This window comes from Mesoplodon mirus (assembly GCF_964341445.2).
Source record: "Mesoplodon mirus genome assembly, chromosome: 3".
NCBI lineage: Eukaryota > Metazoa > Chordata > Mammalia > Artiodactyla > Ziphiidae > Mesoplodon > Mesoplodon mirus.
Genome location: NC_138978.1, coordinates 38,323,198 through 38,344,308, shown reverse-complemented (window position 1 = coordinate 38,344,308; position 21,111 = coordinate 38,323,198). Strand labels below are relative to the sequence as shown.

The window sequence follows — 21,111 nt, the reverse complement described above, 5'->3', positions numbered from 1 at the left end:
CCCCATTTCTTATGTGAAGAAACTGAGACCCAGAGTCAGGGCTACCACTTATCCCAACTCCAAGGTGAGGGAAGCAGCTCGATGCCTTTCAGCCTGGGTCTCCTGATTCCAAGTCCTGTTGTGAGCACGCTGGGGGCGGTGGGGGCGGTGGGGGCGAGAGGTGGTGGGTGCTGCTTGCCTACCCAGGAGCGGGGGCCATGCTCCTCCCCTGGATCTAGCATCCAGCTACACTGAGCACCCCGTTAGATCCGGCCTTGCAGAGCGCCCCCTTCTTCCCCCTGCACGTACTGTTCTGTCTACCTGGAATGCAGTCTTGCCACCGCTTCTCCACTTGGCAGACTCCCTGCATGTCCTTCACGGCCCAACTCCAGTGTCACCTCCCAGGAACCCGCCTTTGATTGATTGTCCCAGGCAAAATTACAAGTCTGTCCCTGCAGGGCTCCCGCAGTGCCCCGGTTGAAGCTCAGACCACACTAGCCTCCCCTTCCCAATGGACCTGATGCCTCTTCCTTGATGTCAGGCCCGGGGCCCGGGGCACGAGTCACTGAGCCTTTTAGTAGTTCTTGATGCAGCAGCCTTCCTGGGTGGATGTGGATATAACCCAGCCGGTGGGTAGGCAGGTTTTCTAAAGCAGAGTTTGACCTTGACCTGCCAAGTGGCAAAGTCCAGCAGAGGGCTTTGTCCTTGGCTCCCAGCAGCCCCCACTCTCAGAGGCACAGCTGCTCAGCAGGGCCCCAAGACTGACTTCAGAGGCCCAGAGACCCCTGGCACACCAGAGCCAGACTGGAGACAGGGCTGTAGTAATAGTACTGCCTCCCAGCAGAGCCCCTTCTGCGAGGGCATTCATGCAAGGGCACGATTTTTACCAGATCTGCATATCATATGTATCATTTTTCACTTCTATTTTTATTTAAATTGCTGTGTTCTAAATAATATGAAACCACAGGGCTTGTAAAAAATATTTTGAATAGGTGATACATTCATGTGGTTCAAAATTCAAAAGCGTACAAAGGGATATAAAATGGAAATTCTCCCTTCTACCCTGCCTCTGCCACCCAGATCCCCAAGGTACACTGTTACCTTTCTTGTGCATTCTTTTAAGGAAGTAGATGTGTATATTCTCCCCCATCCTAGCTTTTTTTTTTTTTTTCCCCACACAAAAGGTAGCATACAACACACTGTTCTGAAGATTTGCTTTTTACTTAATATAACTTGGGGAGTATGCCAAATCAGTACCTAAAGAGCTTTCTTTGTTAAGTACTCCATTATATAGCTATGCCACATTTTTTCAAATCATAGGTTTGCATTGCTAGTTTTATATTTATTTGAGTGTGTACTAGAAAAATATATACCTTGTATACCATTAGTATCAGACAATGGCCAACCTCAAGGCCAACCCTGAGCCGTGACACATGTGACTCACCAGGCAGAAAGTCCCCACATGGGGGTTCAACAGCCGCTGTCATGCCGTCCTTGTGACATCCTCTTACTTAATCCCAGTGGTCACCCAAGGAGTTGGGCTTTGCCGGGGTCCACCAGAGGAGGCCTGTCAGGTGCTCACCACCCACTCGGAACCAACAGCCTTGGGTCTGAAGGCTCCCTAAGGAGTTGAGAGGGAGGCTCTGAGGGGTGCTGGGCAGGGTGGGCCGTGACAGACAGGATTTACAGGGAGTGCAGCCCGCTGGGAGGAAAGCCCCAGCGTCTAGGATGAATGTCCAGAGTTTGGCCAGGAAGGAGCCTGTGGGAAGGAAGGATCCAGCTCTCCCTTGACAAGGAATGGGCTCTGAACTCCTGCTGGCTGAAAACTTCCTCTTAGCCTCTGACGTGAGAACCTTAGCTTTCGCAATCGTTGGCCTGACGGCTTCTAGAGAATGAAAAGACCATACTAGGAATGTGTCTGATTAACAGCTAAGCCCAGCGCTATCTGTGAGGATCTTGAAGTCAGGGCTGCTTCTGGGTTCCGGGGTCGGGGGAGACCAAGGCCATCGCCAAGCTGAGGTTCTCCCCTCCACAGGTAGGTGCGGCTCAGGATCTGTGCCTCCACCCCTCTCCTCCAGTGCCCAGCCCCGTGTGGTGCACCTGGTGAATGCCCGCCCGTCATTTCTTTGGCATCCCTCCCCCCGGGCCCCGTTCTTTCGGTCAGTTAAGGGCCTGCCTTAACTGTCATACATCTTGGCTTCTTCATTTTAAAAGCAAACGAAAGTCCTCTCCCTAGCAGGGCACCTTGCTCTCCCCGGGCCCTCCTGCCTGCTGGCCTCCTCCCTGCCTGCCGCCTCCGGCCCTTGGCTTCCAGGTGACAGAATCCCACTGCCCTTTTTCTCCCCCAGCCCTTTGCCCATTGGAAACACCTTGACCCAGCACTCTTACTCGCCTTGTGTCATGTACTTTTCCAAAGCACATTCCTGGCTGGTATGTCATCTGTGTCCCAACAACCCTGGGAAGCTCGTGGTCTGGGGATGGTTGCCCCGAGCTTCAGCCTGGCTCTCTGCAGACCCCTGAGTAAGCTGGAACTTGTCTCTGCCTCAGTATCTGCCCTGTGAATGGAGGCGAGGGTTTGCAGACAAGCAAACAGACGGTCCAGGAGGAGTGGGGAAGGGGACTCACCTGCTGGAATTCACAGAGCAAGGAGGCAGGTGGGCTGGAATTAGAAGCCAGCATCTTGGGCTCCAAATCCAGGGCACTTCGCCCATCCATGCCACTCCTCCCACGTAATTGGGTCCCCCTTGCCTTGGTTCCTGGGCCTCCCAGCCAGAGAGTCTGGAGCCACCTCAAGCCCAGGCATGGCTTCAACAGGGGAATGAGACCCTGGAGAATGCCAAGCCCTGGCTACAGAGAGGGGGAAGACCCTAATTACCCTCTCTCCCCAGGAATGAGTCTGGCCAGCCCAGTGTCTAGAAGTTGGCAGGGCTGGTTTGGGCACCTGAGGTTGGGAAGTGGCCAGGTTTCTTCAGAGAAGGGCTGGTGTGGTGCCAGGAGTCAGGCAAGCTATCTGAACAAGGGAACCTGCCAGCCCAGGCCCTGCCCTCTAGTAACCTGGGCCTGACGTGCCTCTAACAGTGTGGGGTTTTCTCTCCGCAGAAGCTGACGGGCCGCCTCATGCTGGCTGTGGGAGGGGCAGTGCTCGGCTCCCTGCAGTTTGGCTACAACACTGGAGTCATCAATGCCCCCCAGAAGGTGAGTGCTGTGCCATCCTAGGCTTCTCGAGACCAGAGGGCTCTGCTGTGCACCCCTGCCCCCATCACACACACACGCACGCTCACCCTGCCTCTTGGACGTTGGAGTCATTTACATCAACTCACCATCTGCCTTACCAGCCAATATTCTGGCCCTGAACGGGTTAGAGACTCTTAGCTTTGGCCTTGGAATCTTGGGGCCCACAGATCCACGGGATCTTTATAAGTCATCTTGACCAACCTCCCACCCGACACAGACATTTGTAAAAATTGAAGCTGTGTTCGGTGTAGTGGTGCTGCATTCGTGCAGCCCTCTGGGGCTACAGAGGGCTTCCATGGTGCTTTTCTCACCTGCTCACACCGAGCCCTAAGGCAGGCAGGCAGCCGTGCCCACTCCTACCCTGTAGGTGCGGGCAATGGCCAGAACCTGCCCAGCATGACCAGCTAGTCAGGGATGGAGCTGGTATACGACACCAGTCTGCCTTGGCGCCCTCCCTACCAGGTGGTCCCCGAGCCCGTGCTCTCACCCATCCACACGCAGCACACTCCCTTGTAAGGGAGCCCGTTCTAGGCTGAAACTGTCTACCTCCCTGGAGGACCCGGGCCAGGCAAAGCAAAAACGGCGTCTTGCCCTAGGGAACTGGAGGGGTGCAAGTGTGCGCTTATTCCCTTCTCCCCACAGCACAACCCAGATCTGTCCTCACGTGCTCACCGGAGTGTCAGGACTGGGAGGCGCCCCAGTGAGGGCCTCCAGCGTAGCCAGCCCACTGCTCTGGGGAAGAGAGCAGAGGACGGGGGCGGGAAAGGAGACTGTAACGAGTTCCTTCTCTGCGCCAGGCCTGTTGTGTACATTCATAAGGTCGGGCGGTGATTTCCATTTTATACACCGGAAAACCGAGGCCCAGGGCAGGTGAAATGACCAATGGGCTCAAGGTCACATAGCTAGGGGATGGTGGAGTCAGAAGCCAAACTCTGTTGTTTACACAACCTCAGGCTGTCTTCTGGACCAGCCACCTGGTCAGCTTAAAAGTCTGTACCTTCCTGGGCAGGACAAAATGAGAGTGGACCATCCTGTCAAGGCCACATTCATGGTCCAGACAGGTGAGGCCAGGAAGTGAGTGTGGCTGCTTCCCGAGGATTGGGGCCTGTTTGGGGGAGCTGGGCCTCCTCCAAATAGGCGGAGGGTGGCCATGGGGGCCACGCCCGATGCTGGGGAGCAGGTCCCCAGAGCGGCCAGGCCTGCTGAGTCATGCTCAGCTGCAGCGGACGTGATGGGGTTTTTCCAAGCTTGCGGGAAATGGCAACCGTGGGCCCATGCTTGAAACAGTTCCCAGCCCTGCTTTTGCTAAGTGCTCTGAGCAGATCTTGCCAAGCTGTGTGCCTCGGAGCTGGCTCCCTTTGGGAATCCTTACAGATGCAAAGTGTGTACAGTCTTAGAGAGAAGTTGAGTTCTCCACTTGATTGCACATCAGTAAGTGTCCCCTGACACTTACAGAATCTGACATCATTGGTCTGGGATGCTGTCTGGGCATCTAATTTTTAAAGCTCCCCAATTGATTCTAATGTGCAGTCAAAAGATGAGAAGCACTGGATTATGTGATCACAGTCAGGGGTGATCACTTGACTGTGATCACATAGTGAGTTATGCACAGTGACAGAACTAGGACTCTAAGAACAGGATAGAGGTGTTTTCCAGAAACCGAACAGGGTTGTGGTAAGCAGGGGCCCACAGGTGGGGATAAAATGCCCAGAGGAAAGAAAGTCTGTGTGTCACTAGGGTAAATGGGAGGAGGGAGAAGGATGGGAGGGCGACAAGGTAAGCCAGGAGCTGCCCACAAAGGGCTCTTGTGGTCGGTAGTTTCATCTGCAGAATCTTCAGCCACTGGCACAGCGAGAATGGGCACGTGGGCACCAATGCGTAGGCCGAGCTGGGGAGTGTGGACTTCAGAAGTCCACTGAAGAGGATAGACAGGATCAGATTTGCATTTTAGGAAAATGATTCAGGCGTCTGGTGCAGTGGGATGGGTCTCAGAATGTGAAACTAGAGACAGGGAAATCGTGAGAAGGCTGTTGTTGTAATAGGGGTAGAAAAACCAACACCGAGTAGGAAGAATGGGCAGGAGCTGGTCATCAGTTCAGCCTGAGGATGAGAGAGTGGGGTTTAAAACTGGCTTCTAGGTTTCTGGCTTGGGCGATGTGGGTCTGGGGGCAGAGCAGGGAGGTGCCGTGGGATATGCAGGAACTGAGGTTTGGTGACACAGCGGACAAGCACTTGGACACGGGGGTCTGTTTCTTTGGAGGGTAGTCAGTGGGAGAAGACCGATAGGTTGGTCACCAGTATCCATAGTGATAGAGAAGGATCTCCCAGAGGGACTGCAGAGTAAAAAGAGAAGTAAGGGTCAAGCCCTGGAGAGCACACCCACTGACGGAAGATCCTGGGAAGGAGGAGGAGAGCTGGTACCTCTACGCCAGGAGACGAGACCCTTCTGAGCCAGAGGAAGGATGGAAGCACCTGAGGATGAGCGTCCATGGCCATGTCCTTCGTCCCTAGAGCAGTGCCCGTCCATAGGAACAGGCACTCGGATGTGGACGGAGTGAAGGGATGCTATCCGGTGCTCCGGAGGCTGACCTGGGCAGATCAGCTCCATATTGCCCAAGGCAAAAGACCCTCCAGTGACCCTGCCGTGGCAAAGGCTGTCCAAGTGGAGTCCTGTGGGTAGAGAAGGGAGATGGGGGAAGAGCAGAGACAGCCCTTCCAAGGGACTCAGTAGAAAAGGAAGAAAGAAGGGTGGTCGCCAGAGGGGTTGTCTGGCTCAGGTTTTTTTTAATACGAAGACTTCTTTTTTTTTTTTTTTTTGCGGTACGCGGGCCTCTCACTGTTGTGGCCTCTCCCGTTGCGGAGCACAGGCTCAGCAGCCATGGCTCACGGGCCCAGCCACTTCATGGCACGTGGGATCTTCCCGGACCGGGGCACGAACCCGTGTCCCCTGCATCGGCAGGCAGACTCTCAACCACTGCGCCACCAGGGAAGCCCAAAGACTTCATTTTTTTTTTTTTTTTTTTAAATAAATTTATTTATTTATTTATTTTCATTTTTGGCTGCGTTGGGCCTTCAGTGCTGCGCGTGGGCTTTCTCTAGTTGCGGCAAGTGGGGGCCACTCTTCATTGCGGTGCGTGGGCTTCCCATTGCGGTGGCCTCTCCTGCTGCGGAGCAGAAGCTCTAGGTGCGCGGGCTCAGTAGTTGTGGCGCACGGGCTTATTTGCTCCGCGGCATGTGGGATCTTCCCTGACCAGGGCTTGAACCCGTGTCCCCTGCATCGGCAGCCGGACTCTTAACCACTACGCCACCAGGGAAGTCCCGCAAAGACTTCATTTTTAAACGGCTTGTAAGGAATCAGCAGAGGAGGAGAGGGTGAAGATAAGGAGGGGGGTGGTCCTTCAGGAGGCCGGTGGTGGTGGAGCAGAGGCAAAGGGGTTGCATTTGGCCGGAAGGGACTAAGACACTTCCAAGGGTGCAGACGTGGACAAACCCAGAGTGATGTTCTCGAATTCTTGGGACTTCCCATCTAATCAGAAACAGGCGAAAGGTGAGAATTACAGCGGAAGATGGGCGGGGCAGTGGGCAGGGGGTCCGGGCAGCACAGAGGGCCCAGCGGTAAACATTTATAGGAGCATTTCCGAGCACCTGTCCAAAGGTCACTTGGGCAGCCGGCCTCTGAGGACCTAGGCGAGAGACCTGCGTGGCGTTTCCAGGGTGTGTCCTCAGGCACTCCTCCGCCTGTTTACTCTTGTACTTTACAGACACTTCTCATAAGCCTGGCCGTAGTTTTCCCAACCGGGAGCAAACGTGATAAACTTAACATGTGAAGAGGGGAGAGGACAACACTAGAGGAAGAGATGAAAGCGGGGCTCAGAGCCGACGGCCGTGCCTCGGGAAACACAAGCCATTGTCCTGGGACAGCCCAGTGATTGTGCCAACACCGTCACTCAACGTGGACTATGCCAGGCACTGCCCTAGATGGGGGGGAGAGAGAGAGCCGAGAACACAGCAGGCTCACCCTGGCACTCAGGGAGCTGCCTGACACATGGTCAGAGCCGGGCCCTGTCCCTGCCCTCCAAAGATTCAACCATCCAGAGTGCAGGGGCGGGGTGGGGAGGGGAGACCCCTTGGGAAAAGCCGTAGTATTATTATTATTTTTTTACATCTTTATTGGAGTATAATTGCTTTACGATGGTGTGTTAGTTTCTGCTTTATAACAAAGTGAATCAGCTATACATATACATATATCCCCATATCTCTTCCCTCTTGCGTCTCCCTCCCACCCTCCCTATCCCACCCCTCTAGGAGGTCACAAAGCACCGAGCTGATCTCCCTGTGTTATGCGGCTGTTTCCCACTAGCTATTTATTTTACATTTGGTAGTGTATATATGTCCATGCCACTCTCTCACTTTGTCCTAGCTTACCCTTCCCCCTCCCCATATCCTCAAGTCGATTCTCTAGTAGGTCTGTGTCTTTATTCCTGTCTTACCCCTAGTTTCTTCATGACATTTTTTTTCTTAGATTCCGTATATATGTGTTAGCATACGGTATTTGTCTTTCTCTTTCTGACTTACTTCACTCTGTATGACAGACTTTAGGTCCATCCACCTCACTAAAAATAACTCAATTTCGTTTCCTTTTATGGCTGAGTAATATTCCATTGTATATACGTGCCACATCTTTTTTATCTATTCATCCGATGATGGACACTTAGGTTGTTTCCATCTCCTGGCTATTGTAAATAGAGCTGAATTGAACATTTTGGTACATGACTAACGGAGGGCTTCTCGGTGCTATGGGAACGAAGAGAAAGGAATGACTAATGCTGGGGGTAGGGCTGATGGGAGAGACAGAAAGGGCTTCGTGAAGGAGTTAGCAGCTGTGCTAGACCTTGAGGGCAAATCGGGCCCCAGAGGGAAGGAGGGGCGGGTATCCCAGGCAATAGGAACGGCTTGTGCAGAGATGCGGTGGCATGAAGTGTTCCACTGATGGGGAATTGCTAACGGCCCGCGCTGAGCAGGCCAACCCCCCCTTGTCTGTCTAGAGGCACTTACTTCCCTTAGGAAACTGCACTGTGCTGGCCAGGTTGGCCTACTTGCTAATGGAGACCTTGCCCCACTAGAGGTGAGGGTGCCAGTACTGCTGTTAATTACCAGAACCTTGGTCTCCTCCATAAAACAGGCCCCAAAGGGCTTCCTCTTGGAAGTGGTTAATTAATCATAACATTATCTTAAATGTTTACAAAGCACTTCCTAATAAGTAACCTCCTCACAGCAGCCCCACAAGGTGGGTGGGGCCGGGGTTATCTTCCCCTCATAAAGGAGGCACCGAGGCTGAGAGAGGTCACCTGGAGAGTGAGAGGCTGAGTTACAGATGGACGCCAGGCCTCATGCCTGATGACGACATCCCTGCCAGGCCTCCGGCCTCTGCAGGGGAGGAGGGGAGCCCAGCCACACAGAGAGCAGATAAATGAGCAAGGGCATCCTGACCATCATACTGAGTGGAGAGAACTACCTCTCCCCTCCCCAAATGGCTGAGCTGCCAACAGAGGTGACTAAAGGCCATTGAGGAACCATGAGTTCCTGGCCAAGGGACAGTGTCAGGCATGTCTGAGGCATCCTCAGAAACCAGACCACTTGGGCTGGAAGGGGCCTGACAGTCCGCAGGCTCAACGTTCCTTGTTTGCCAATGGAAGAACTTGGTCTAGAGAGCAGGCAAGGTCTGCCCAGGACGACCTGCTTGGTGAGTGAAAGTACTGGAGGCAAGACGGGCTTCCCAGCCCAGGCTCCAGGCAGCCTCTCCTTATCTCTGCCTAGATCCAAAGAGCTCTGGGCCCCCTCTCCCCTTCGCCCATCTCCGCTTATACGGACTCTCACAGCTTACAGCTCACTTGTCACGTGCCAGGCATTGTTCCAAATGCATTAGAAACAATAATTCAATTGTCCCATATAATATAACCCCACTAGGGAGACACTATAATCCCTGTTTTATAAGAAACTAGGGCACAGAGATGTTAAGCAATTAAACCAAGGACACACAGCTAGTAAGTGGCAGAGCTGGGATTTAAATCCAGGGAGTCTGGCTCCAGCCTGTGTCCTTGACCACCACAGAAGAAATGGCAGTTACACTTACAGGCACCGAAACCCCCTTTTACATGCCAACAACTGCTACCCTGCTGCTCTCTCCTGCTCTTACTTCAAGCTGAGTCACGCACAGACATCCCAGTTTCCCACACACAGTTGCACAGCCTCTTACACCACGACACCCTGCCACAGCTCCGTCATCTCTTAAGCCCCTCCGGTTCATGGCCTGCTTATCAATTAGTGACAATGCTTTCTACCTCCAGCCCTGTGCTGGGACCCAGATGAACCAGACTGTCCCTCTGTTGGAGTTTAGTCTAGAGGGAGCACACAGTGCCTCATAGTTAGCTGTCTGGGGCAGTGATGGAAACATGGACAGGCTGGTGTAAGCAGACAAGGGGGAGGGAGAGGGTACCTGGCCCATAGAGGAGGGTTTTTTTCAACACCATAGACATTTGTGGCCAGATGGTTCTTTGGCATTACGGAGGCTGTCCCATGCATTGTAGGATGTTTAGCAGCATCCCTGGCCTCTACCACTGCCAGTGTAACAACCAAAAATGTCTCCAGACATTGTGGGGGGAGCAAATTGCCCGTTTGGGAACCACTGCAGTAATGAAGAGGTTATGAAGGCTCTCCAGAGGAGGAATGGCGCATTCTCTGGAAAGTGACCAACAGCTCACCAGGCAGAAGGCGAAGCAGCAGCAAAGCAAAGGTGCAGAGGTGGGGGGTGCCCAGGCAGCGTGGGGGCGTTGCCATGTCGGGTGGGAAGAGACACTTCATCCTGAGGGTGGTGGGGAGACAAGAAAAGCTGTGAGCAGGGGAAATGAAGATCCTTCTGTTTGCAGGGGAGACCCCAGAGGCCAGGGACTAGTGAGGAGGTCAGAGCAAAGGCTTGGAGAGAAGCCCTATCAAGGCTCTTCCAGAAAAGCAGCCAAAGCAGCCAGGGTGGTCCGATCATCTGCTCTGGGGTTGGGGCCCAGCTTCTAGCTCCATCTGGCTGCCTGGGCCTCTTCACCAGGCCCCAGGGAGAGGCCCTGAGGAACCCAGAAGTTATCTGTCCAGCCCCACCTGTATCATCTGTCTCCGGAACTCCCAGCTGACCCTGGGGCGTGGCTGAGTTGCTATGGAGACATACCACCTGGGCTGAGGGGCGGGGGCAGCCCCAGCTGTGGGGGAGGGGTATGTAGGGAACAGGAAATAGGGGTCAAAGCCAGGCTGAGGGGCTGAACTGGACAAGCTGGCCCTTTCTTCCTCCCGACTGGATCTCAAAGCTTGGGCGGCTGTTTAACCCCTTCATCCCCACAGTATATCTAAGAGAGAGAAGAAAGGGTTGAGAGAGAGCTGATTCCCTCTCAGGATCTAGAACAGGGGGCCCCAACCCCCGGGCCAGGGACAGGTACCGGGCCGCACAGCAGGAGGTGAGCGGCGGGCGGGCGGGTCAGCCGCTCCCCACCGCACGCGTTACCGCCTGAATCACGCCCACCGCCACCCCCGTCCGTGGAAAAACTGTCTTCCATGAAACCTGCCCCTGGTGCCAAAAAGGTTGGGGACCGCTGATCAACGAGACCAGGCCTCTCCAGGGAAGACGTGGAGAGCAGCCAGAAATTCCAAAACATATACCCCTTCTCTTGGCAGTGGTCTGGAATTCTAGAACACGGCTTGGCAGGGGGACCAAATCCAGCTAGCAGCCTGTTTTTGTATGGCCTATGAGCCAAGAATGGGTTTTACGTGTTTAAAAGGTTGGGGGGGGAGGGAGGGAAGGGAAGAAAAATAAGCAACAGAGGCCATATGTCGTCAGCAGACTCTAATATTTTCTATCTAGCCTTTTAAATAAATTGTTTATATCAATCCCTGATCCAAACTTTGACTTGTATGCTCCCTGCTGACAGGGGACTCACTATCTGTAACATGGGTAATCTCATCCTCTGAAGCCTAGAAAGCTCTTCTTTCCCTTGAGCTGAAGTCTGTGCCCTGGGGCTCTGCAGACCTGCTGGGTCCCTCGGCCTGGGGCAGCCAGCAAGGTCTGAAGATCGAGCTTTACTGCCCAAGGCAAGCCTCTAGTTCCTTCAGGTTCTTTCTTGTACTATAAATTCCTAGGTTAATGCTTTGTCTTGCAGTAATTTAAAAATGGAACTCTGTCTTTAATGTTCCTCTCAAGAAGATGGCTTCTCTCCTTGAGAGAACAGTGACACAAGGAACAGCTTACTCCATGTGCCAGGCAGTGGGCTCCGCCTCACACCCACAGCCTCACTACAGACGCTGCCCTGACACAGAGGAAGTCAGAACTTCCGCTCTAGACAGGCAGACGTGTGGTCCTTCAGCCACAGTTACCCAGGCAGGGAAGGGAGGGGGGAGGACAGACACGACACAAGCCTCTCCCCACCCTCACCCCCAGGAGAACTGCTGGGATGAGGAATAGCTCTTTACTGGAAACCATTCAGTCCAAGGGATGGCAGCTGCCCAGGGCCATCCTGCTTCTCCATGCTGGCCCCTACAGTGTCGCCAAGTGAGCCTCTGCCCTCTAGGTTCAATGAGGGGATGCTTGGACAAAGAGCTCTAATAGCCCCTCGACTTCCAACAGGCTGATGCCATGGCTGACCAGGGCCTGCCCTTTCTCCCCAGCACGCGTGCACTCACACCGACCCTTGGCAGGGAGAGGGGTTGGGAATGGGCTGGGAAGGGAACAGAGACAAACGGAGGGCTGAGCCTGGTCCACTTAATGTCCAGGGCTTGACTGCCAAGTCAGGGAATAATGGGAATCGGAATCTGGCTTCGGTGGATGGGAGGAGTCAGGAGCAGAATCCAGGTGAGAGCCAGGGCAGGTGCTGCGTGAGTAGAGAGGAGGACCAATTAGGAGGTAGAATTTTATGGACAGGACCTGGTGAGTGACTGCATGTGGGGCAGGGGCAGGATCAAGGGTAGCTCCCAGGCTTGTAACCAGAGTGTGAGGAAAGAGCATTCAGAAGCAGCATGTGTGAGGCCTCGCCTCAGACGTGAGCCGGGGCTGAGGAGGCCGCCGGGAAGCTCGCTGCGGAGACCGGGCCTGTGGGATCCTGTTAAGGGAGGAGAGCAGTAGGGAGGCTCTTCTTCCATGACGGGCGCGCAGCCACTGCTGGATGATGCTCAAGGCAGCGGCTGGGTGCAAGAGGTGACCCCAGAACTTCTCCCCACGCAGGGTTCTCCTGTTCTCCAGGGACCCACCGCCTTTCCTGGGCCAAGGGCCAGCTTCACCCCCCACACAGGGCATGGACCCGAGGGGAGAGGACAAAGAGCCCACACACCGCCCGCAGGAAAGGAAAACCACACTTAGCTTCTGCCCACAACTCTCAAGCACCAGATCAAGAGGCAGGAACCCAGTGGGCAACCTCGGCTTGGCCAAGAAGTGCTGCTGGAGGGTGAAGAGGATGAGCCTGGGGCCAAGGTGGACAATGCTGGCTGCTCACCGTCCCTCAACCCCATAAAGTGGTCTAAGCAGCAAGGGGCTCAGGAGCCATCAAGGAGCTAGCCGTGGCCAGGGTTTGGCCCCTCTGACTTGTTACCACATGCAGGAGACTTAACTGGGGAGGCTCTGGTAACACCTCACTTACACAGGGTTCCTCAACATCTCCAGCCAGATCCCAAGGAGAGGGTTAAAGACCTCAGCTTCACACCCTTAAACCCATTTAGGTAGTAAGCACTTACTGCCTAAATACTACACGTATTGGCTCTGCATACAATTCAGACAAGTTCCATTAGCCGACTTGGCAAATTTTAAAACGAGATGTGGAGAGTTCTGTGAGACAAGCATCTGAAACACAGGGGTCAGGGGGTGAGCCTGAGAACTACAGCACGCAAAAATTAAGTGTCATCTGGGGCAAACACCTCTCCTTGCCCCTGTAGAGAGCCCCAAGGACATCAGTGCCCCGGAGCCTGCTTGTAGGTCTGGTTGCTCAGGGCGGCAGAGTGTGAGGGACAGGAGGGAGAAAGATTTCCAGCCAGATGATGGGCCCTCCAAGGGGTGAGGGCCATCTATCTGGGCAGGTCCCTTATCCAGGACAGCTTGCTCTCTGCAGAGCCTGATAAGTGGAGCATCACTGTTCCCAACCAGTCCTCCTCTGGGGTTGGTTTTGTCCCTTGAAGAACACAAGCACTTTGTGTTTGTTTTGTTGAAACCTGCCTTCTCTGACCCTGGCAGAAGCAAGGGCTGCTAGGAGGGAAGCCTAAGGCCCTTTCATTGCTCCTCCATCCACTTGCTAGGCGCCCCTGCACCAGCTCTGGGACAGGCCCTGGGGTGAATCCACTGGGGTCCCTGCCCTCAGGGAGGACAGACTCTTGGGACCCTCTGAGCCGGATCTCAGAAGGTTTCTGCGTGGGAAGGCAGGTGGGCCCTCCAGGAGGAGTAACCGTGGAAGTGGGGGAAAGGGTGCATAGGGCAAAGGTAGAGATGCTGGGAGGTGGGGAGGTGGGACTGATGTCTGGCAGGAGCCTTGACTTTGAATTATGGCACGCAGGCTCTGTTAGCCTTTGTCAGTGACCTGCACTGCCCTTGGGTCAGTACCGGAGCGTGGTGGGGTCCCTCAGCTCAGTGGTGGTACCAAGCACCGTGTGAGCACTGCGGTGTTTCATTAACTCCCCGCAACACTATGAAGTGGATCTTGCTAATGTCATTCGAGATGAAATCATTTGCCCTCGGTCACACTGGAGATGAGTGGTAGAGCTGGGTCTGAACTTGGTTGCGTCCAGGTTCCTCACCCCTGAGCTGTCCAGCTTCCCTGGGACAGACAAGTAGATAACTCAGTGGGCATTCCTGGGACTGCGGGCCTTGGCTCCCCCTTTGGCAGTTGTGGCTACCCACAGCCTCCTCTTCTGCCAGACCCCTGGAGCTTGGGAGGGTTACGGAGGGCCAAGAGCTGTGCCAGTGGAGATCGTACTGTATGAGAGGCTGCATATTGCCTGGTGCACACAAACTTGCAGTGGGGAGGGGTGCCAGATAGGTTGGGCTCGCATGGAGTTGAGTTTGAGCTGCAAGTGGGGAGGGGAAGAGGGGCATGCAGGTTCGTGACTGGCTGAAGTCGGGACTATTCAGATTACGTGAGCGCGAGTACGTGTGTGTGTGATGGCATGTGTACACAGGAGGCTGTTTCTGGGTATGGTGGGCCTGTGGCTGCGCATGTGGCTGGGTGGGTCTGGCTTGTCCCGAGGCACTGGGCATGTATCTGTGTCGCCTGAGAGGAGGGGTGAGTGTGAGCAAACAGAACCAGTGCTGCCCGCCTGCCACATTCCTGGGCCTGGGCCAGCCGGGCCCTCCCTTTGGTGGGGGCAGGGCTAGCGGGAGGCCTGTTCTAGGACAGGTGTCTCCAGTTCCTGGAACTGCTTCCTTGTCTGTAGCTTTCCCTGTACCGCCCAACTGGGCATCTGGGAGAGGGGACGAGGCCATGGGTCCTTCAGAGGGGAACTCCCAGGCCAGCCAGGAGGGGCTGGGCCTGGGGGATAGGAAGTGGCGGCGTGGGTCTCACAAGCATTTGTGTGCAAGTTGCTCACACCAGGCCTGCGTGCAAAGTGAGCCTGCCCTTCCCTTCCTCGAAGGGCCTCTGTCCAGCTGTATTTCCTCCCCAGCAAGGGGGATTGGGGAGGGGCATGCGGGAAGAAGCACTCTGTCTCTGAGCCTCTCTCTGCTATGCCTGAACTTCCACCACTGTTCACTTGCCATCATCCCCAGAAAGTCCTGTTGAGCGCGTGAAACTACAGGGCACTGGAAACCACCCCTGGGGGAGGTATGAGAGCCGGCACCACTCTCCCTCGGTGGTGTGGGTGGCTGAGGCCCACAAGAGGGGCGGCACCCGGCGTAAGAAAGCAGCGAGTTTGGGGCTGGGCCTGGTGCTGGGCCCCTGGGCCCCCTCTAGCATCCCGTGACAAAATGGTCCTCTTTGAGGCGGGGAGTGCAAGGGAGAAGGATGACTGGGTCCTGGCCTCGCCCACCAGGCTGCTTCTGCTCCTGCAGGTGATTGAGGAGTTCTACAACCAGACGTGGATCCACCGCTATGGGGAGCGCATCTCGGCCGCCACACTGACCACGCTCTGGTCCCTCTCTGTGGCCATCTTCTCCGTGGGGGGCATGATTGGCTCCTTCTCTGTGGGCCTTTTCGTTAACCGTTTTGGCCGGTGAGCAGAAGGGGTCCTGGCCCTGCCCAGGGAGTGGGAGGTGGGGGGCCTTCCCTGGCTGTCCTAGGGTCTACCTATGACCCAGCCCCTGGGGCCTCCAGGGGTGTCCAGGGACCTGCCTGACCTGTGACCTCCTCCCCGTCCTGCCCCCCAGGCGGAATTCAATGCTGATGGTGAACCTGCTGACCTTCGTGTCTGCTGTGCTCATGGGCTTCTCAAAACTGGGCAAGTCCTTTGAGATGCTGATCCTGGGTCGCTTCGTCATTGGTGTATACTGCGGCCTGACCACTGGCTTTGTGCCCATGTACGTGGGGGAGGTGTCCCCCACAGACCTTCGCGGGGCCCTGGGTACCCTGCACCAGCTGGGCATCGTCGTCGGCATCCTCATCGCCCAGGTAAGCCCCCACCCATGGCTCCAGTGCCTCAGGTGTGTGTCCAGATTCAACTCCTCACCTGGCCTTCCACAGCCCTGCAAAGGGCAGCCTCGTAGACACATCCTAGGCGCAGGCCCCGAGCACAACACTGCTCACCATTCTCCCGGGGGCCCCCGGTGGGAGAGCAAGTCCAGATGCCTTGACCCTTCTCATCCCAGCCCACTCAGCCTTGCGTCCTTTCTTCTCACCGTGGGGATCCAACCACAGGGCAGCCCACTGGTTCCTCAACACGCCGGCTCCCTCACACCTACCTCCACGCCTTGACGCCTGTATATATATATATATGCACTCCCCTCTCTCAAGGCTCTCCCTGCCCCATCCCTAAATCGTCCTGTGGCAAAGTAGCAGCCCCCATCCCCCTGCCACACACGTCTGTGGCCCGGCCATCTTATCCCCCACTAATGCCGTGAGGTAGGTCCTACTTCCCCCTTGTCACAGATGAGGAAACTGAGGTTCAGAGAAGTTAAGCCTTACGTTAGTGGCAGAACGAGACTGAGAACTACAGCCCTCTCTCTAAAGCAGCAGCTGCCACAAAGCAGGCGAAGAAGGCCCCTGGGTGGATTGGGGCCGCGAGTGGGCCCAGGGCAAGGTGCTCACAGCCGCTGCTCGGGCCCTGCCTCCCCCAGGTGTTTGGCCTGGACTCCATCATGGGCAACCAGGAGCTGTGGCCGCTGCTGCTGAGCGTCATCTTCATCCCAGCCCTGCTGCAGTGCATCCTGCTGCCCTTCTGCCCTGAGAGCCCCCGCTTCCTGCTCATCAACCGCAACGAGGAGAACCGGGCCAAGAGCGGTACGGCGGGCCCTGCCCCTCCCCGCCCCCCGCCCCGGCCTCCTCCCTGCTCTGAGCCACCCCCGCCTTCCCTCCGGCCCCCCCAGTGCTGAAGAAGCTGCGCGGGACCTCGGATGTGACCCGCGACCTGCAGGAGATGAAGGAGGAGAGCCGGCAGATGATGCGGGAGAAGAAGGTCACCATCCTGGAGCTGTTCCGCTCGGCCGCCTACCGTCAGCCCATCCTCATTGCCGTGGTGCTGCAGCTGTCCCAGCAGCTGTCTGGCATCAATGCTGTGAGTGCCCTCACCCACCCTTTCCTGTGGCCCCAGCCAAACCCTGCGGTCAAGTGTGTGCTGTGGACAGGTCCCACACTTAAAACAACAGACGAGCCCCTGCCAGAGGAGCAGCTGTCCTTTAGGACCAGAACCCATGAGGGCACTGGTGCAGTGTCCCCTTCATTCTTTACTGACCGTGTGCCCTGCCCCCACTGGCTGAGCCCCGCCACTTCTGTGTCCCGTAGGTTTTCTATTACTCCACAAGCATCTTTGAGAAGGCGGGGGTGCAGCAGCCTGTGTATGCCACCATCGGCTCCGGCATCGTCAACACAGCCTTCACTGTTGTGTCGGTGAGTCTTTTGCATCGTTGCCCACAGCCAGTCGGCAGCTGGGGTCCAGCTTGGGGCCTCAGGGCCTCATGACCAGACAGCAGCCTTTACTGCGAGCCAGGCACGCATCACGGGCTCCCTAAGTGCTCTCTCATTTCATCTTTGACAACTTGTCAAGTTCATTACTCTATCAAACAGCTGATGACACTGACGCTCAGAGAAGTGCAATGGCTGGCCCAAGGCCACAGCCAGAATGCTCAGCTGTCTGGCTCTCGGGGGCCAGCTCTCATTCCCTCAGATCCTATGTAGTCCCCGAGCTGAGCCCCAGGGAGGAGGCATCCATCTCTGCAGTGCCACGTGGCTTTCCCAGCACTGGGGGCCACCCTCCTGGAGGAAGGGGTATGTTCAGAGGGGCACCAGGCAGGCTGCACTGACATCCTCTCTGCCCACAGCTGTTCGTGGTGGAACGAGCTGGCCGGCGGACCCTGCACCTCATAGGCCTGGCCGGTATGGCAGGCTGTGCGGTGCTCATGACCATCGCGCTGGCGCTGCTGGTGAGTTGCCTCGCTCTGGGGGCAAGGCGGCAGGTCGGGGGAGCTCACGTGGGCATCAGACCCTAAAGTGCCTGTCTCAGCCCCAGGCTGGCGAGCAGCACTGGAGGCCAGGCTGGGGGGGTGCTGCCCTCGCCCTGGTTCTGCACCCCTCACAGTCCCAGGCTTGGGCCTGACCTTCTGCCTCTTTAGGCTGGCTCCTTCCATCCCCCTCCCATCCTGTCTTCAACCGGCTCCTCGCTGCTTGGTGCTTTCTCACCACCGCACCTCCAGCCCCAGACTTCAAGTTCCCTCTCTCCAGGAGCTACTTTGCCTGATACTAAATTTTTCAAAGTCTTCGTCTGCATCTTCAATTCATCTTCAGAACAGCCCTAGAAAGTAATGCCCTCCTCACCACAGAGGCATGGAAACATGCCTCATCTCACTCAGTCCTCACGACGTACAGGTGTAGTTCAGTCAATATTCCCATTTCTCAGGTGAGGAAACCTCCCCCAGTGAGGTTAGTAATGTAGCAGATAAAGGACGAAGCCAGGAATCAACCTCAGGTCAGCTGGCCCCAAGCCTGTGACTGTAATCTCTGTGATAATCCTGTCCCAGGCACTTCACACACAACACTTGATTGTCCAGCATCTGGGCAAGGAAAGCACCAGTACACTCATTTTACAGCCGAACCAAGGCTTACGGAGTGCGGTGATGGCCGAGAGGCCTGGCAATACCGTAGGCAATGAGCAGCGGATCTGGGATCTGGAACAAAGCCCATGTAACTCTTCTACTGCAGCGTCCTCGAGAATGATGATACGTAAAACCACATGCCTGCTCTGTGCCAGTCCTGAGTAGGGCACCTTACAAGCCTTCTAACACCCAGCCCCAGGAGTGTTCCTCCACATCCTCCTACTGTAAGCAGACTGCTCCACAGCCAGAGCTGTGGGTCGTCAGGGACCTCTTCTTAGGACCTTCCACATGCAACTACATGACCATTCTGGGAGGGCAGACCATGCAGGACTTAAACTGTTTTGTTCAGATGAGGAATCCGAGACCCGGCACAGGGTACCTAAGTCACACGGCAAATCCAGGATCAACCCTGGCCTCCTGCCTTCCAGCCTAGAGCTCTTAGGCCTGCCCTGGGCTGCCTTTGCAGTTTGTTTCTTCTGAGGATCCAGCACAGCCCAATCTAACTTTTCTCCCCTCTCTCATCCTCAACAGGAGCAGCTGCCCTGGATGTCCTACCTGAGCATCGTGGCCATCTTTGGCTTCGTGGCCTTCTTCGAAGTGGGCCCCGGCCCCATCCCATGGTTCATTGTGGCTGAACTCTTCAGCCAGGGCCCTCGCCCAGCTGCCATTGCTGTCGCTGGCTTCTCCAACTGGACCTCAAATTTCATTGTGGGCATGTGCTTCCAGTATGTGGAGGTGAGAACTCCCAGAGTCCCCACACTCAGCATTTCTCTCCTGCATGCAGGACCCCATAGTACTGTGCAAAATGCTGTCCCTGCCGTTCTTACGGGAATCATGCTGGGGAGGAAACAGGCTCAGAAGCCCAAGTCACACAGGGTTCTTTCCTTACCTTTGAATTTTCTGTTCTGCTCTGCCGTGGGAACCTGCTCCTATCACATGCCAGGTGCCGCAGAGTCTAATATTAACATCCCAATGCTCCTGGGTTGTAGGTGGGTGTTCCCTTTTCCAGATCAAAGGCCCAGAGGTAAAGTGACTTATCCAAGGTCCTACGGCCCGATGTAGGGTCAGGTCTCCAACCGAGTGTTTCTGTGTATCTTTCAGCAACTGTGTGGTCCCTATGTCTTCATCATCTTCACCGTGCTCCTGGTTCTGTTCTTCATCTTCACCTACTTCAAAGTTCCCGAGACGAAAGGCAGGACCTTCGATGAGATTGCTTCTGGCTTCCGGCAGGGGGGAGCGAGCCAAAGTGACAAGACACCCGAGGAGCTGTTCCACCCCCTGGGAGCTGATTCACAAGTGTGAGGTGCCCCACACCACCAGCCCGGTCTGCTCCCAGCAGCCCAAGGATCTCACGGAGCACAGGCAGCTGGATGAGACTTTCAAACTGACAAGATCTCAGCAGAGCTGGGCCTGGGGCTCCTTCCTTCAGCCAGTAGTGATGTCCAGAAGAATATTCAGGACTTTTAATGGCTCCAGGATTTTAACAAAAGACTGTTGCTCAGATCTATTCAGACAAGCAACAGGTTTTATAATTTTTTTATTACTGATTTTGTTATTATTTTTTTATCAGCCAGAGTCTCCTTTATCCACATCCCTGGCTTCAACCTGAATGGCTCAATGCCTAAGGGTGGGGACCAAGCCCTGCCTAGACACTTGCCTTCTTTGCCAAGCTAATCTGTAGGGCCGGACCTATGACCCAAGGACACACTAATTGAACTATGAACCATGAGTCTTCTACCCCAAGAGGTGGCTCTGGCCACTCCTGTGGGCCTAGGTCTCCCCACCTAGGGATCAGGCTCCAGGATCAGGCTCCATTAGGATTCGCCCATTCCTGTCTCTTCCTACCCAACCACTCAAATTAATCTTCCCTTGCCTGAGACCAGTTGGGAGCACTGGAGTACAGGGAGGAAAGGGGAAGGGCCAGATTGGGCTGCCAGGTGCTAGTCTCCTTTGCACTGAGGGCCAGACGATCACCAAGAGAGGAGGGCCACGGGAAACTGAGAACTCACTATTCAAGAAGACGTGAACACTCCTGCCCTGCTGTGTATAGTTGGAAGATATTTATATATATTTTTTGGTTGTCAATATTAAATACAGACACTAAGTTATAGTATATCTGGACAAACCAACTTGTAAATACACCACCTTACTCCCTCTGTATCTTACCTAAGCAGATATAAATGGCTGGTTTTTAGAAACATGGTTCTGAAATGCACATGGGTTGAGGGTAGGCAGATTTGGATGGGAATGGGAAAGAAGCAACTATTAGAGCGGCTTCAGACTTTTTGACTCCAAGATTCAGTCACTTCCAAGCACCTTTGATCAACACCCTCTACTGCTTAAAAATCTGTTTGATCTCTATTACCTAGAGAAAATCTAAAAATCTTGGCATTCGAGGCATTCCCATTTTCCTTCACGTATGATAGCTGGTATTCAAAAAAATGACAGCTATGTGCTGACCTTGATGCTCAGGCCTTGATATGCATTATCTTGAATGTGAGGTAGGTACTATCTCTGTACATTTGACCGGCTCAAAGAGGTTAATGTGCCTGAAGTCTCACAGCAAATATGCTAAAACCCCTGCTTTTAACAATTATACCGCAGGAATTCCCTGGCGGTCCAGTGGTTAGGACTCGGCGCTTTCA

At 55.1% G+C, this 21,111-nt stretch overlaps 2 protein-coding genes across 2 annotated transcripts in view; one reads left to right on the top strand and one right to left on the bottom strand.

The window, feature by feature from the left end:
* Positions 1-20,664, top strand: part of SLC2A1 (solute carrier family 2 member 1) — a 29,531-nt gene extending 8,867 nt beyond the window's left edge. The window contains exons 2-10 of the mRNA XM_082616394.1: positions 3,079-3,174; positions 15,275-15,435; positions 15,590-15,830; positions 16,496-16,658; positions 16,745-16,932; positions 17,160-17,264; positions 17,696-17,797; positions 18,998-19,201; positions 19,568-20,664. Of these exons, the coding sequence (XP_082472520.1) occupies positions 3,079-3,174; positions 15,275-15,435; positions 15,590-15,830; positions 16,496-16,658; positions 16,745-16,932; positions 17,160-17,264; positions 17,696-17,797; positions 18,998-19,201; positions 19,568-19,768 (1,461 nt within the window). The 3' untranslated portion in view covers positions 19,769-20,664. The remainder of the gene's footprint in view (positions 1-3,078; positions 3,175-15,274; positions 15,436-15,589; positions 15,831-16,495; positions 16,659-16,744; positions 16,933-17,159; positions 17,265-17,695; positions 17,798-18,997; positions 19,202-19,567) is intronic.
* Positions 1-21,111, bottom strand: part of ZNF691 (zinc finger protein 691) — an 80,372-nt gene that overhangs the window by 3,910 nt on the left and 55,351 nt on the right. The gene's annotated exons all lie outside the window — the stretch shown is intronic.